This window comes from Marmota marmota, unplaced genomic scaffold (assembly GCF_001458135.2).
Source record: "Marmota marmota marmota unplaced genomic scaffold, marMar, whole genome shotgun sequence".
Classification (NCBI taxonomy): Eukaryota; Metazoa; Chordata; class Mammalia; order Rodentia; family Sciuridae; genus Marmota; species Marmota marmota.
In genome coordinates, this window is record NW_026000139.1 from 19,535 (window position 1) to 34,600 (window position 15,066).

The following is a 15,066-nucleotide window of genomic DNA, read 5'->3' on the forward strand; positions in this document are numbered from 1 at the left end:
AGTGTCCCCTCAGCACACTGCACCTTCTGCCGCAAGGGGGTCTTCCAAGAAAAGCAGCACATTCACCCCTGGATTCCTCTCTGTCCCCATCCTTTATCCTTCAGGGGTCTGAGGTCAGCGGGGGAGGAGCCCCCTTAAGAAGGGGGTGTGTGTTCGGGAGCTGGGTGGGCTGGTGGCTATATATTTGCCCAGCAGTGTCACCCTCGGCAGAGATGGCCCTGGCCCAGGAGCTGTACGGTGTCCCAGCCTCCAGGCTGGACTCCTTCGTGGCTCAGTGGCTGCAGCCCAGCCGGGGATGGAAAGGGGAGGTGCTGGAGGCCGTGCACACGGTGGAGCAGTTCCTGAGGCAGGAGGCCTTCCAGGGAGAGCGCGCCCTGGACCCGGAGGCGCGGGTGCTGAAGGTGGTCAAGGTGAGTCTGGGCCCCTCCGTCCTCTGGCCAGCGCAGGGGACGCCCACATACCTGAGGATACCGGGGACCCCTGGCCTCAGTATTCCTGGCCCACACTGCTGACGTCTCAGGACACCCCAGCTAGCTGCCCATAGCCCCACTACACCGCTGCCTTAAGAATGAGCCAATACAGGAGGGTCGCGAGTTCAAAGCCAGCCTCAGCAAGTTAGCAAGACACTGTCTCTAAATTTAAAAAATATAAAAAAGGGCTGGGGATGTGACTCAGTGGTTAAGAGCCCCGGGGTTCAATCCCCAGTACCGAATAATAATAATAATAATGTTAGATTCAATAGTTGATATTTAGGGTTCTGAAGGCCTGATCCCTTAAGATCATGTCATCTCTGATTCTTGCATCCTATGAAGTAGAGATGGTTCTTTTCCCATTTTACAGATGAGCACAATGAAGACTCAGGGTCTTAAGATGCATAACAACCAGATTCGAGGTCTTTGGATCCTGGTGTGAATGATCTGTAAAATATGGTTTGGGGACAACTGGGGAAATTTTCACATGGCCTGGAGATTAGATGGCATGAGGGAATCAGTGTTGATTTTGTTAGGTGTGATAGTAGTTTGGGGTTATGGGGGACAATGTTCCCTCTCTCTCTCTCTCTCTTTTTTTTTGTGGACACAATGCTAAAATATTCAGGGACAAAGTTTCTTGCTGTAGCAGGGAGTTTGGGTGTGTGGAACTGACCAGGTTGGATATATCTTTTTGTTTTCTTTCTGTTTTTCTACAAGCTTTAGTTTTTGAGAATAAGAAGATTTTATAATGGAGATCCAGAGAAGTGAGGTGGCTTTCCCAAGGACACACAACTAGTATTGAAGCTGGGATTTGAATTTTGACTCCACAGCTAGGGATCGGGCCCCCTCACTAGGATTTTTCCCCAAGCACATTTTCTCGTGATTCATGTCACCTCCTATACCAGCTAGGATCAAAATTTAAAAGGGCCAGAGCTCTAAAGGCCCTGAAGAATCAGTCCCAGCCAAACCTTCATTAAACACTATGGACACACAGAGAGGGTAAAAGATATCCCAAGGTCACACAGCAAGTTGGTGGCAAAAGCAAGACTAGAATTTGGCTTACTGACTCCTAGTCTAGAACTCCAATTCTCCCTTTAGAGGCAGCCCAGGAGGCTGAGGACATGGATTTAGAAGTGCAAAACCACGAATTCTGACATCAGACAGTCTTGGGTTTGAGCTGTGGCTTTTTGTCCTGCCTGCTGCATGACCTTAGCTATCCCATCTCCTCTCATCGACGTCTGGAGCACATGATTCTCCTCACCTCTCTTTCACCAAGCAAATGGGACAAAAGCAGGCTAGATCAGTGCAGGGTAGTTGCTGAAAAACAGAAGGACATTTGTAACCCTGGCCCAGGCCTTTTTTGGGCCTGGGGAACTTGGGCAGTCCCCACCCCCTCCAGACAACTCTGAGAAAGAAGGGAGGGGATGAGGTGGGGGGGGGGGGGGGGGGGGGGGAGTGCTACAAGCAGGTTAAGTTCTGATGGCAGGAAATGGTATTTACACAAGCCTCAGTTTTTCTTATAGACCATCCGATTTTTCTTACAGACCACGATCCTACCCTAAAACCCCTAAAAGGTAGAGACTCCCAAAGAATAACGACCAGTGAGACGGAATGTATTTTATTTAGACTCTAGACTCTCCCTTCCTCCCACCTTCTGAAAACCTGGCAGTCTGAGCCCTCTGCATGAGCCAATGCTTTGCCTTTGAAAGAAGTGGGCTTAAATGGCTCCAATGGAAGCAAGTCACGAAGCCTGCTCTAGATTGTTCTTCCTTCTCGGCCTGGATCTTACCACTGGGAAAAGCAGAAAAGGCGGGGTAGACATGGTCTCCAGGGGTGTTGCCCTTCGCCCACACACAGTATCCACTTCAACCTTCTCACATGGAGTGGAAATGCTGAGTCTGAAATCCAGTAAAGTGGGGGAAAGATGGCAGGTGTCTCCTCCTCCTCCTAGGAGTAGGTTGTGACTCACAGACTCAGGTTGAGGGGAGAAAGAGGAGGAAGAGCCGCCAGCTACTGGTGTTCTAACTCATCTGATTTCCTGGCTGACTGGGGGAGGCATGGCGAGTTGATCAACACCCCCCAGCCTCAGTATTCTCATCTGTACATTGGGGAATTCTCTTAGTAATTCCCAGCTTCATCGGTGAGTGTGAGAATTTAAAGGGGTAATATACATAAAGTGCTTCCAGTGGTGCCAGACACAAGGCCTGCTCAGCTTGTCACAGCTGACTTGTAATCCATGTGCAGTGACTCCATCTGCAAGGAAATGTAGCCCCCCCTGGGGTCTGGCCTTCCCCACCCATTCTTCCTCCAGAGATGAGAAAGAGAGGAGCCAGAGAGGTGAGGGGGCTTTGTCTATCAGGCAGCAGGGCTCAGAGAGCAAGTTTAGAATTTCAGAATATCTAAAAGCTCCCCCTCAAAATCATCCAGGCAAAGGCCAGGTGCAGTGCTGCACACACCTGTGACCCCGTGATCGGGGGCTGAGGCAGGAGGACTGCAGATTCAAAGCCAGCCTCAGCAACTTAGTGAGGCCCTAAATAACTCAGCGAGACCCTGTCTCTAAATAAAATGTAAAAAAATAAAAGAGGGGCAGGGGATGTGTCTCAGTGGTTAAGTGCTCCTGGGTTCAATCCCTGGTCAAAAAAATAAAAAAAAAAATCATCCAGTCTCCTTCCATTCCAGATGGGAAATGGATTCCCAGAGGGCAGAAGGATTAGCTAAGTCAAGTACACAAACAGGAAGAGAAATACATTGCTGACTTCCTGCACCACGCCATGCCCTTGGCATACAGGATTTTATCTAATCCTCCTAGTAATCCAATGGCTCACATTCCCTCATTGCTCAGAGCAGCCCCGGATCACACAGCTGAGACAGGGCAAAAGAGTCGCAGTCAAAGTCAAACTGCCCCATTCCACAGCTCACGGCTCTACTTCAATAGTCAAACCTGCTCCCTGCTTTTTAATGCATTGAGTTTCTTCAGATATACACCCTCAAGTCCTCAAATGCTACAGAATAGACATTATTACAGGTTGAGAATCCCTTCCTGAACATGCTTGGGACTAGAAGTGTTCCAGGGTCCTGAATATTCTGATTCTGGAATATTTACGTGTACATCATGAGATTTCTTGGGAGTGGGACCCAAGCCTACACGTGAAATTCACTTCTGTTTTATAAATACCTTACTCACATAGCCTGAATATCATTTTTTGAGGGGAATTACCAGGGGTTGAACTCAGGGGCATTCAAGCACTGAGCCACCTTCCCAGCCCTGTTTTGTATTTTATTTAGAGACAGGGTCTCACTGAGCTGCTTAGGGCCTCACTTTTACTGAGGCTGGCTTTGAACTCGCGATCCTCCTGCCTCAGCTTCCTGAGCTGCTGTGATGACAGGCTTGTGCCACCACGCCCAACATAATTTTATACAATACTTTGAGTGCACAATTGTTTTGACTGTGACCTGTCACATGAAGTCAGGTGTGGAATGTCCGCTTGTGATGTCATGTCAGCTCTCAGAACAGCTCGGGTTTTGGAGCGTTTTGGATTTCTGACTTGGGGACTTGAGATGCTCACCCTGTGTTCCTTGGGAGTAGGCGTTCCTCCACAGGGGGACAAGACTGGGTCTCAGGAGCCATGCAGTGCAGAATAGATAAGCAGCCTAGGCTCTGAAGTCAGGCTGCAAACTGAGTGACTCTGGGTGAGTGACCCTTCCTCTGGACATCTCAGCTTGCCCACCCATCCCTCAGGGTGGTCATGCACAAACTGGGAAAATGCACCGCTTTTCCCAGAGGGCACAGGGCCTCCCGGTAACAGGCCTCTGTCTCCTGCAGGTGGGCTCCTTTGGGAATGGCACAGTGCTCAGGAGCGAGGCAGACGTGGAGCTGGTGGTGTTCCTGAGCTGTTTCCACAGCTTCCGGGAGGAGGCCAAGTACCACCAAACTGTCCTGAGACTGATCTGGGGAAAACTGTGGTGTTGCCAGGACCTGCTGGATCTTGGGCTCAGTGACCTGAGAATAACCCAAGGAGTCCCCAGTGCTCTCGACTTCACCATCCAGACCAGGGGGACCGCGGAACCCATCAATATCACCATCGTGCCTGCCTACAGAGCTCTGGGTAAGGGGAGCGGAAGCCCATGACTTCCACACTGGCTCTCTCCGGGAGACTCCCAACTTCTTCACCTGTCACTCCTGATCCCTTGGAGACCCTGCAGTCCTTCATTTATGCTCCCACGCCCTGTGCTGGGGCCTGAGCTTCTCCCTGAACCCAGCATAACACATTCTGTCTGTCAAGATGCCCAACTTGGGAAACAGAAGCTTAACAAAGAATCACCCAGATAAACAGACGATAAATGGTGGTCAGTGCTCAGAGGAGAAGAGTGGGGTGCCCTGGGTAGCCACAGAAAGGGTGCTCAGGAAGGGTCTTCCTGTAGAAAGGATATTCTGGAAGATCAGAGACCTAACGAAGTAAAGGATCTAAAATAATAACCAAGAGTTTTAGTAAGTAGCACAGAGGTCTGTCATTTGTTAGGACTATCCTAGCAGCAGATCCTGCAGGAAGGGCCTGAGGAAGATGATCCAACCCTGGGAAGGAAGTAGGGCATGGAGACAGGGAAGGGAGCTGAGCGTGGTGGCACCCGCCTGTAATCCCAGTGGCTCCGGAGGCTGAGGCAGGAGGATCGCAAATTCAAACCAACCCCCGTCATTTAACAAGGCCCTAAGCAACTTAGTGAGACCCTGTCTCAAAATTTTAAAAAAGGGCTGGGGGTGTGGCTCAGTGGTTAAGCATCTCTGGGTTCAACACTGGTTTTAAAAAAAGACAGGGGAGGGGAGAAATCAACACAAGGTACATTACTGAGCAAGTCATCACTCCTAACAACTGGGCTTCATGCCTCTGTGGGACTCGAATTAATAATATAAAGCACATCTCAACATTATCCCAGAAGGGCTACTAGAGTGTTGATCTGCAAACTTCTTGGAAGGCATTTGCTAAGCGTTGCTTCTTGGAGCATTAGGTTGATGTCGTTTATGGTTAATCCTCAGGCAGAGAGTTCTAGATTCTTGGAATAAAATATACCAGCTGATGTAAATTCTGTGTCACTCAGTGACAAAATACTAGAGATAAGCCAACCAAAAGGAGGAAAGTTTTATTTTGGCTCATGGTTTCAGAGGTTCCAGTCTGTGGTCACCTGGCCCTGTTGCTTTGGACTTTGAGGCACAGTACATCAGGGCGGCAGCATGAGGTCAGGAGGCCTGTTGGCCCATGGTGGCAAGGAAACACAGAGTAGCATCCCTATAGCCCTTCACGGGCACGCCCCCAAAGACCTAACTGCCTCCCGGTAGGCCCCACCTCTTAAAGGTCTCACACCTCTCAATAGCACCACAGGCTGGCAACCAAACCTTTGAGCCCATGGGACTTTGGAAGACACTCAAGATCCAAACCGTAGCAGGTTCCATATCGTGCACCAGCTCCTATGAATTGTCCTATTAGCGTCTGCATGGAATCGTCCTTTGAAGAAGATGTCAGAGAGACAGATCTGATCTTATCAAGAAAGATGGTGCCAGGGAACTGGTTCTCCTCTCTGATATTGAGAGATTCCAATGGATCACTAGAAAGCGGTCTAAAACAGATGTTAAGGAAAACTGACAGTGTTGGGGACATCCAAGGAGATCAATAATAGTCCTGGAGTGGACTGAGGCATAGAAAGCCCGACATTGGCTCTCCAGAGGAGGAATCTCACAAGAAGAATAATCAAACCCTAAACTGTTCATATCCAGGGACATGAAGTCTCAAGTCTCTCTGAAAAGGTCACCCCAATGAATGAGTCGGCCCTCCTCCAGAGACTATTTATCCCTCGGGGGCTTCTTAAGTCAACCTCACTTTGCTTCGTCTCTCCTCAGGGCCTGCTGTCCCCAACTCTCAGCCACCCCCTGAGGTCTACGTGAATCTGATCAAGGCCTGTGGATACCCTGGAAATTTCTCCCCTTCCTTCAGTGAGCTGCAGAGATGCTTCGTGAAACATCGGCCAACGAAAGTGAAGAGTCTCCTGCGGCTGGTCAAACACTGGTACCAGCAGGTAAGGGGGCTGCCAGGATGCGTGGAGGAGGGAGAGGTGGAGGAGGAAGGGGAGGAAAAGAAAGAGAAGGAAAGAGAAAAGTAGGTGGCCTATAGTATTTCAGTAATGAAGGGCTGGACATGCTGTGGTTACTGTCTAATGTCAAGTTCATGTGCCCTTCACTCCCACATCCATCCCAGCAAACTAAGACTCCTAAGAGGAAAGAAAGACTCCTTGAATTCCACCCACATCCATCCCCCTCAACGATCCAGTTCCTCAGTGTCATGGTCATTACTGAGTTTAATCTAATGGTGCACAAGTAGAGCTGTGTAGAACACTAGCCTTGTAGTTCATTCTCGTTTTATTTGTCTTTCATTAAGCAGTCTGTTTCTATGAAGTCATCTGCTTTTGGAATAAGTCTGGTAAAATTCTGACTCAGTCCCTTTAGGTGTCAATATTCATCGTGGGGTGTGTGTGTGTGTGTGTGTGCGCGTGCGCGCTTGTATATGTATATTTATTTTTAAAATTTATATTACATTTATTTATTTATTTTTAAACCTGTTTATTTATTTTTACATGAGCTTTCTTATTATTTTTTGCCTTAAAATTCTTAATACACCTTTATACCACAATTTATCATATCTCTGTAGACAAGATATGTTGACACCAAATTCACATCTTCATTACATGTATTTTGTACATGATGAGGGTCTCCTTCCACCATCCATGCAATTCCCCTTCTCCCTGCCTTTCCCTCCCTTAAATATTCATCTTTGCTCATGAATTTATTTCCAATTATACTCCATAAGTTCGCTGGAGTGGAGTGGGGAGAAAGACATTGCCCAAAGATAAATTATACAGCAAATGAGACCACTCTAATTAAAAAAAAAGTGATATAAATGTTTTTTTTCACTTATAAAAACAAAATGAACCAGCAGTTTTGGTTTTACAACTTTAATTATGAGACAAAAATAAACATGACAGAAAGTACACCAGTCAGCCAGCACATAGTCTCATAGGACTGTTTTTCCGGGAATTGTATTTAAACACACACACACACACACACACACACACACTGATTGATTTAAATTCATAATAACATGTAAGACAATAGGTGTGAGGCTCCCAAGAGATATCAGAATTCTCAAGATAAAGAAAGAACAATCAAAACCCACTGACTACTGTCCCCTAGGGAATAAATGGGTGCCATCTACCTCCAAATAGACACCAGCAAGTGGTCAAAACCTAAAACCGGACTCACAGATTATATCATCAGGGGTGTAGTGGCCCCAACCAAATCAAAACAAGAATCAGAATTAGAGATAACAACATAGCCAGACGTGGTGGCGTACACCTGCAGTTCCAGCTGCTTGGGAGACACAGGCAGGAGGATTGCTTAGCCCAGGAATTTGAGACCAGCCCGGGCAACATAGAAAGACCCTGTCCCAAAGAAATTTTCAAAAAACAAGAAAAAAAAGAAACTCATTTATTAAGTAAAAGCTTGCAGAGAATTTGCAAGGGAATCAGGTTGCAGAAGAAAAGGGTTAACCCAATAAAATATATAAGACACAGTACCAATATGACAAGGTCTATAGCTAGGCTCTGTTGACAGTAGAAAATTGTTTTCTCAGATGTTTATCATTATCTAGAAAGGGTGTAAAAGTTAGAGATCCAAAATATGAGGAAGTCATAGCATCTGCTACAGTTGGACCTTACCTGTCCCCCAAAGGCTGGTGCATTACAGGCTTGGTCCCCAGCTTAGTGCTAATCGGAGGTGGACCATTTAAGAGGCGGGGCCTGGTGGGAGGCACTCGGGTCATTGGGGGTGTGGCCTTGAAGGGGAGGACCCCACCCCTTTCCTCTTCCTCTCTGGAGGTGAGTGGATTTGCTCCCACCAAGATGTTCTGCCTTGCCACAGGCCCAAAGCTAATGGGGCCCATTAGTCAGGGACTGAAGCCTCCAATATTCTGAACCAAAATGAGCATTTTTAGACTGGGGTGGTGGCTCAGTGGTAGAGCACTTGCCTCCTGGCACTGGTGTGGTCCTCAGCATCATGTAAAGTAAATAAAGGTATCGCGTTTATCTATGACTGAAAAAAAAAATGAACTTTTCTTTATAAGTTAATTATCTCAACTTTATTTCTTTTTGGAGAGGGGGCAGGTACAGGGGATTGAATTCAGGGGCACTCAACCACTGAGCCACATCCTCAGCCCTATTTGGTATTTTATTTAGAGACAGGGTCTCACTGAGTTGCTTAGGGCCTTGCTTTTGCTGAGGCTGGCTTTGAACTCGCCATCCCCCTGCCTCAGCCTCCCAAGCCGCTGGGATGCAACACCATGCCTCGCTCAACTTTATTTCTTCACAAGTTGATTATTAAGTTGTTATGAAGACAGAAGACTGATTAACCCACCCAGCATCCCTGAACATCAGCCCTAGAGGAGTACATAGGTCTTTTTTAAATAGTCTTCCAAAAATTCTTAAGGAATGAAATTTTTCGTGGGTTTTTGTTGTTGTTTTGGTTTGAGATAGGGTGTTCCATGTTGCCCAGTCTGGTCTTGAACTATGTGTTCAAGGGATCCTCCTGACTCAGCCTCCCCAGCAGCAGTAATTACAAGACATGCACACCCTATCTGATGTATAGGGTTCATTTTTCCTAAAGCTTACATCTGAACGACTACAGGCATTCTGTACTTTGGGAATATCTAAGTTTTAAGAATGTAAAATCTCACTGGTATTGGAGAAAACAACATTTTGGGGAGAAAATAAATTGTATTGACATGAGTTTAAATTCCAACAAAATTATAATTGATTAATGAGGATTTATAACATTGAGCATTAAGTGTGGATTCATGAAAAGCTACAACAAGTTATAAATAAATTTGAGTTCAATTAAAAACAATTTTAGGTCAGGGATAAAGTTGTTTTTTGTAAGGAATCACTGACCTCTAGGAAGGCTCCAAGTTCCACTTATTTGGGAAACTAGAACAAGGCTTTCCTATGACCCTGTGGCTTTCCTGTGTTTGTTTGTTTTAAGGTCAAAGTCTTGTGTCTGTTTTTGTTGCTGTTTATGTTGTTGCTGCTACTGTTTAACTATGGGATGTGGTACACTCTTCATTTATAATGGCCACAAGAAAGAGCAATTTTGCTTTCACAGATCAATAGCTGGATATTTGACAAAAATTTTCACTTTCTAACTGACTGTTTGAAAGGCTTTTTTTTTTTTTTTTTTTAAGATGGGGGTCTCACTACATTACCCAGGTTGACCTCAAATCCATGCTTCTCCCATTTCAGCCTTCCAAGGAACTGAGATTAGCACAAGGCTGAATATTAGAGAGGTTTTTCAGACAGGAAGTGATCAGTGTCAGTTAAAATGTTTTTGGAGTTTTTTTGTTTTGTTTTGCAAGTTACAGAAAAAAATACAAAAAAAAAAAAAGAATTCTAATTTCTGCCACCTACTGGTTGTGAGACTGTGATCAAGTCACCTTCCCTCCCTGGGCCTTGGTCTTCCTTGTAGTGGCAAAATGGCCACAGTTGTTCCTGCCCTCACATCCACACACAAGAAAGGACTTCTCTTCTTTCAATCACTTAATAAAAGAACTATGCTCTAATTGAATCATCCTCAAATTACACACTTTTCTCTTGAATCAGTCACTTGGCAAGAGGTAAAAGTTTATGTTGTTCGGTTTGTGCCAACTTTGGAGTTAAGAATAGAATCGGGCTGGGGTTGTGGCTCAGTGGTAGAGCGCTCACCTAGCATGCATGAGGCATTGGGTTCTATCCTCAGCACCACATAAAAATAAAATAAAGATATTGTTTCCACCTAAAAAGAAAAGAGTAGAATCAACCCCACCCAAACAGTATGGCTGCAATACAATGGTATAGGAAATAATGTCTCCTAAAGTCTATCCCAAGGTTCACTATAGAACATTACCTCCCTCAATCCCTCAATTGTTAGTGAAAAGCCCTTTATTTAAAGAAACCCTTCCCAAAAGCTCAGCACGTAGAAACAAATTAAAACAGTGCTTCTGAGGCTGAGATGCTGGTGGCAGGTCCCAGCCAGCTCACTCCTTAGGCCACCTCTTCACGACTCCATGCCAGGAGTTATGTTTGTTAAGAACAATTGAAACACTGCATTAACCCAAACTTCTAATTCTAATATGAGAAAACCAAGGCCCAGGGAGGGAAGGTGACTTGGCTACAGCCACACAGCCAATAAACAGCAGAATGAGGCCCAGAATTTGGATTTCCAGCTTCTAGTCCAATGCCATCATCACATATAAACTCGGGGTCTCTCTGTCTTCCCATCTCTTTAAACAGTACGTGAGAGCCAAGTGCCCCAGAGCCAACCTGCCCCCTGTCTATGCCCTTGAACTGTTGACCATCTATGCCTGGGAAACAGGGACTCAGGAGAATGAGAATTTCAAGCTGGACGAGGGTCTCAGCACAGTGATGGAGCTGCTCCAGGATTATGAATTCATCTGTATCTACTGGACCAAGTACTACACACTCCAGCACCCAACCATCCAGGACTTTGTCAGAGAACAGTTCAAAAAAGAGAGGTATGGGCCCAGCTTACCCACTAAGTCTCACATTAAAAAAAAAAAAAGAAGAAGAAGAAGAAAGAAAGAAGGAAGGGAGGGAGGGAAGAGACTCGAGGGAAATATGGTATGGAATTGTCTGCATTGACTTAAGTACACAGCGAGGCTGCCACAGTAGTTGACCCTGAGATTCTCAATGGCTCCAGTTAGTGTCTCACGTTTGCAGACTGTCGAGATCACCGTGAGGGGTTATGAACTTTTCCCTTGTCCCCAAAACAACCCCTCCACCCTCCCTTAGCCCTCTGGCCCTCAGGAGACCATTCCAGTGCTTTTTAGAGATGCATTAGAAAAGATTCTTGGAGCCTCCAGTTTGAGTCTCAGCTGTGTCATTTTCTCATTGCTATGCAATGGGAAGGTCCCATACAGGAGTTCCACAAGGGTCACCAAAAATCAGCTTGAAAGATCCGCCGTATCTAGTGTGGGGTAGATGCTGCAAAAATGCTCACTGCTATAGACCTCGAATGCCCTTGGCTTTTATGGCTCCGGTGAGAGCTGGCTCAGCTTCCAAGTGCCAGCACCTGCACCCCTCTGCCTGGGGAGGGGGTGGGGGGTCCCTCCCTAGCAGGAGCCCCTCTGGAATAGCCCTCAACTAATAACTGGAGGGAGTTTGTGAGAGTGCCCCAGCTCCCGCTCACCTCAGATGAAGGAACTCTGGGTTTCCTCTTCCACACGGGTTCCCAGGGTTCCCTGGCAGGACAAACCTCTAGCTGCTACCGTGGTAATGACCTTGATATCACCGTCCCTCTTCTTAGGTTTCCTTCCTTTTCTTGTCTCACTCTCTCACTCCTTTCTTAGTGTTTCCCGGGCTCTCCTTCCAAATAAGCCAAATCCTTATTTGGAGATCTGCTTCTGGGGGAAGCAGATCAATACTTTAGAGTAGAAGTTGTAATATTCCATTATGTGAGTATTGGGGGGTACATGCAAAGGAAAATAGGGGGTCTCCTTAGGGGGAGAGGATTATCTAGAAAGTTGCAGGTGGAAAATAACTTCAGGATCTTAGGTAGACTAGAGACTGATTCTCTTTCCTTGTTCCTCCCCCCTCCCCCCTCCCTCCCTCCTTCTCTCTCTCTCTCTCTGCCCTTCTCCCCTGCCTGTCTCTGCTCTTTTTTCCTGGCAGTGCTGAGATCCACCCCAGGGCCTCCTGCAAGCCAGGCAAGTGCTCAGTGCTCTACCACCGGATTCCCCCTCCAGTCCCCTCCGCTCCTCCTCCTTATCCTGCCCTCTTCTTCAACCCAGTTAGTGGGGGCCCCCCTCTCGTCCCTGGGCCAAACCCAAGAGGAAACCAGACCAATCCCTGGTCACAAGCCTTGTGTGGCAGATCACGTGCCCCACCACGGGATGAGCCACTCTGCCTCAGATGTCCCAAGTCCCATGGGGGGGGGGGCCTGCACTGCTCCCCTAGGCCTTCAGACAGGACCACCCCAGGGAGCAGGGCAGCAGAGGCCAGTGTTGGTTGTAGCCAGCAGGGAGCCCAGAGTGTACCGTCCACCCAGCAGCCTGCTCTCAGGTTCTGTCACACCAGTTGGGCTCCCAGAACAAAAGATCCTGGAGTGAGAGGCCTGGCTTTACCCACCCCTGCTCCCCAGATGGCCCACTCAGGCTGTTACACTGAGCTGACATTAGTTGAAATATTCATTCAACATTTATATAAAGGAGAGACCTGGCAGCAGCCCAGCCTCCTCTCGGTCAAGGCGGTAGGATTAGAATGAGGAAGAACCCTAGCTGCTAGTCCTGAGAACAGGGAGATGTGTGTGCCTCCGTTTTCTCACCTGTAGCCCTCGCATGCCCTTGGGCATAACAAGAGTAATACTGGTCCCTACTTTGTAGAATTGTTGTACGGAGTGAACTAGGTTCATGTACAGAGGGTTTGTCTCTAGAGCTTCAATGAAAGTCCACTGTTGGTGCTGGCACTGTTACTATTACCCAAAGCCACTCAGCTGTGCTAGCCTCAAACTGGCACCGTCTGCTCTGCCTCTGAATGGTACACCTGCCTGAGTGGGTCTCTGTTATTGCTCCAGTGTGACTTTTAAGGCCTCACTCGCTCCATCCTAAAATTTCTTGCAATGACCTAGAGAACTCTCCCCGAGATGAATTTTTGGAAATCTGATGGTCTCTGTCCTCTTGCTCTGATCTTTCTGGACCTCCTGTACTCAGAGCCGGAGGCCCTGGACCTACAGAGGCTTGGTGGTTTGAATAGATGGTGGCTGGGAGGCTACTCTGGCTCGAAGTCCCCAAGCCAGAAGGAGCCTGGGTATCCCGTCCCTGTGTTGCAGGCCCATCATCCTGGATCCGGTGGACCCCACCCACAATGTGGCAGAAGGGTACAGATGGGACTTAGTCGCTCAGAGGGCCAGACAGTGCCTGAAACAGGACTGTTGCTATGACAGCAGAGAAATCCCAGTCCCCACCTGGACTGTGAAGGTAATGGCTCCTCTTGAGTCCACCACAGGCCTGAAGCCCAGAAGGGGATGTTGATCTATCTGCTTTTGTGCCGATGAAGAATAGCACTTTACAGGGAGACAGAGGGAAGCCCGGTGCACCGCCCACTGGTTCCATAAACCTAGAAAAATTCTTTGACTAAGGTTCAGATTTCCCATCTTTAAATTCTCCTCCTTTTTTTTCTTTTCCCCCTATAACCTACTGAAAAAATCAGTTCCATGTCCCTGATCATTCTTTGCAGGAGTTGAGCTTGCCAAGTCAACTCAATCAGCTGTTAGATTCCAGAACTGGAGCTGGGAGTGGGGGAGGGGCAGCACCAGGGATACAAAAATAAGACGTGGTCCCTAGCCTCAAAGAACTCACCCAATGCTGTTCGGAAGCAAGTCCACTAAACAAACTGCACAAAGCTGATTGAACAATTACCAGAGGAGACTGGATACTCAGAAAAAAAGAAATTACTAAGTTATTATGCAGTACCAAACCTACAGGCAAAGATCATCATAATCTATTTAATCCACATATTATATTTTACAATTTGCAGAGTGCTTATCCAGGGATTGTCTCAGTTGATCCTCGTGGGCAATTCTAAAAAAAAAAAAATGGAAATTCAAACATTATCATTATCTCCATTATAATATAATAATATCACTATTGTTGCCATTTAACACATGAGGAAACTGAGGCTCAGAGAGGTTAAAGTCAATTAATCGAGGTCACACTGCTCAGAGTCAGCAAAGTCAGGATTCACAGCCAGGACTTTGTAGATCTCCAAAAAAAAAAAGGAAATATAAGTGATTTTAAAGTTACCAGAGAAGATTCCTTGAAGGAACTAGGGCTTAAGGTGAACCCAAAAGACCTCACCTTGTGTGTTTGGATGCTCTGATATAGATATAGAGGCTCAGAACAAAGGACACTCTAGACTGAGGGCTGGAGTGAGACTAAAGGATAAAGGACGGGATGTGGGAATGAGCAAGGTTCTGTGCAGGAACGAGAGACTGACCCATCAGAGCAGAAGGCAGAAGCAAAAACAGAGACTCTATAATAAGGCACAGAGAGCAAATCAGGGGTTCACCAACCACATGAGGCCTACAGGTATGCTGAAAATGACATGCCTCTGGGTTTTTCCTAAATATTAAAAAAAAACAATTGTGCACACATTTTTATCTGGAAAAATGAGAAGACTTTGCAGCGCTCGACCTAGATTCCTGCCCAGAACTGCGGGGCCCTTACTCCCTCTGGAACTAATATCCAGTGACCACTTAGCCCTGCTTAGCCACAATGGTTTCATCCCTAAAACCTGGGAGATCCGTCCTCCTAGGGTTGCAATAAGAAGAAAACCGCATTCAGACTAGAGCAGGGGACGCGCAGCCCCGGGAAGGGGCCGGGACTCCCTAAAGGCTTGCTACTGCTGCTGCTGCTGCTGGTTGGGTTGCTTTTGCAAAGAAAAAGGTGAAGGGAATTTTTGCACGTGGGGAAGCATGAAGGTAACCCCTCTCCACCTCCCCCCTCCCCTC

At 47.0% G+C, this 15,066-nt stretch overlaps 1 protein-coding gene and 1 long non-coding RNA gene across 5 annotated transcripts in view; one reads left to right on the forward strand and one right to left on the reverse strand.

Annotated features, from left to right (window-relative positions):
* The first annotated feature begins 173 nt into the window (after positions 1 to 173).
* LOC107158691 (2'-5'-oligoadenylate synthase-like protein 1) overlaps positions 174 to 15,066 on the forward strand; it is a 19,136-nt gene continuing 4,243 nt past the window's right edge. Inside the window, exons 1-5 of one of the 4 annotated variants that reach the window (XM_048785681.1) lie at positions 174 to 410; positions 4,294 to 4,576; positions 6,361 to 6,536; positions 10,833 to 11,074; positions 12,231 to 13,371. In XM_048785681.1, coding sequence (XP_048641638.1) covers positions 213 to 410; positions 4,294 to 4,576; positions 6,361 to 6,536; positions 10,833 to 11,074; positions 12,231 to 12,822 — 1,491 coding nt within the window. In that variant the 5' untranslated portion in view covers positions 174 to 212 and the 3' untranslated portion in view covers positions 12,823 to 13,371. The other 3 variants (XM_015505178.2, XM_015505180.2, XM_048785682.1) reach the window with 3 other exon arrangements.
* The window catches only part of LOC125611278, a 4,562-nt gene continuing 3,543 nt past the window's right edge, over positions 14,048 to 15,066 (reverse strand). Inside the window, exon 2 of the long non-coding RNA XR_007341421.1 lies at positions 14,048 to 14,137. This is a non-coding gene — a long non-coding RNA (uncharacterized LOC125611278). The remainder of the gene's footprint in view (positions 14,138 to 15,066) is intronic.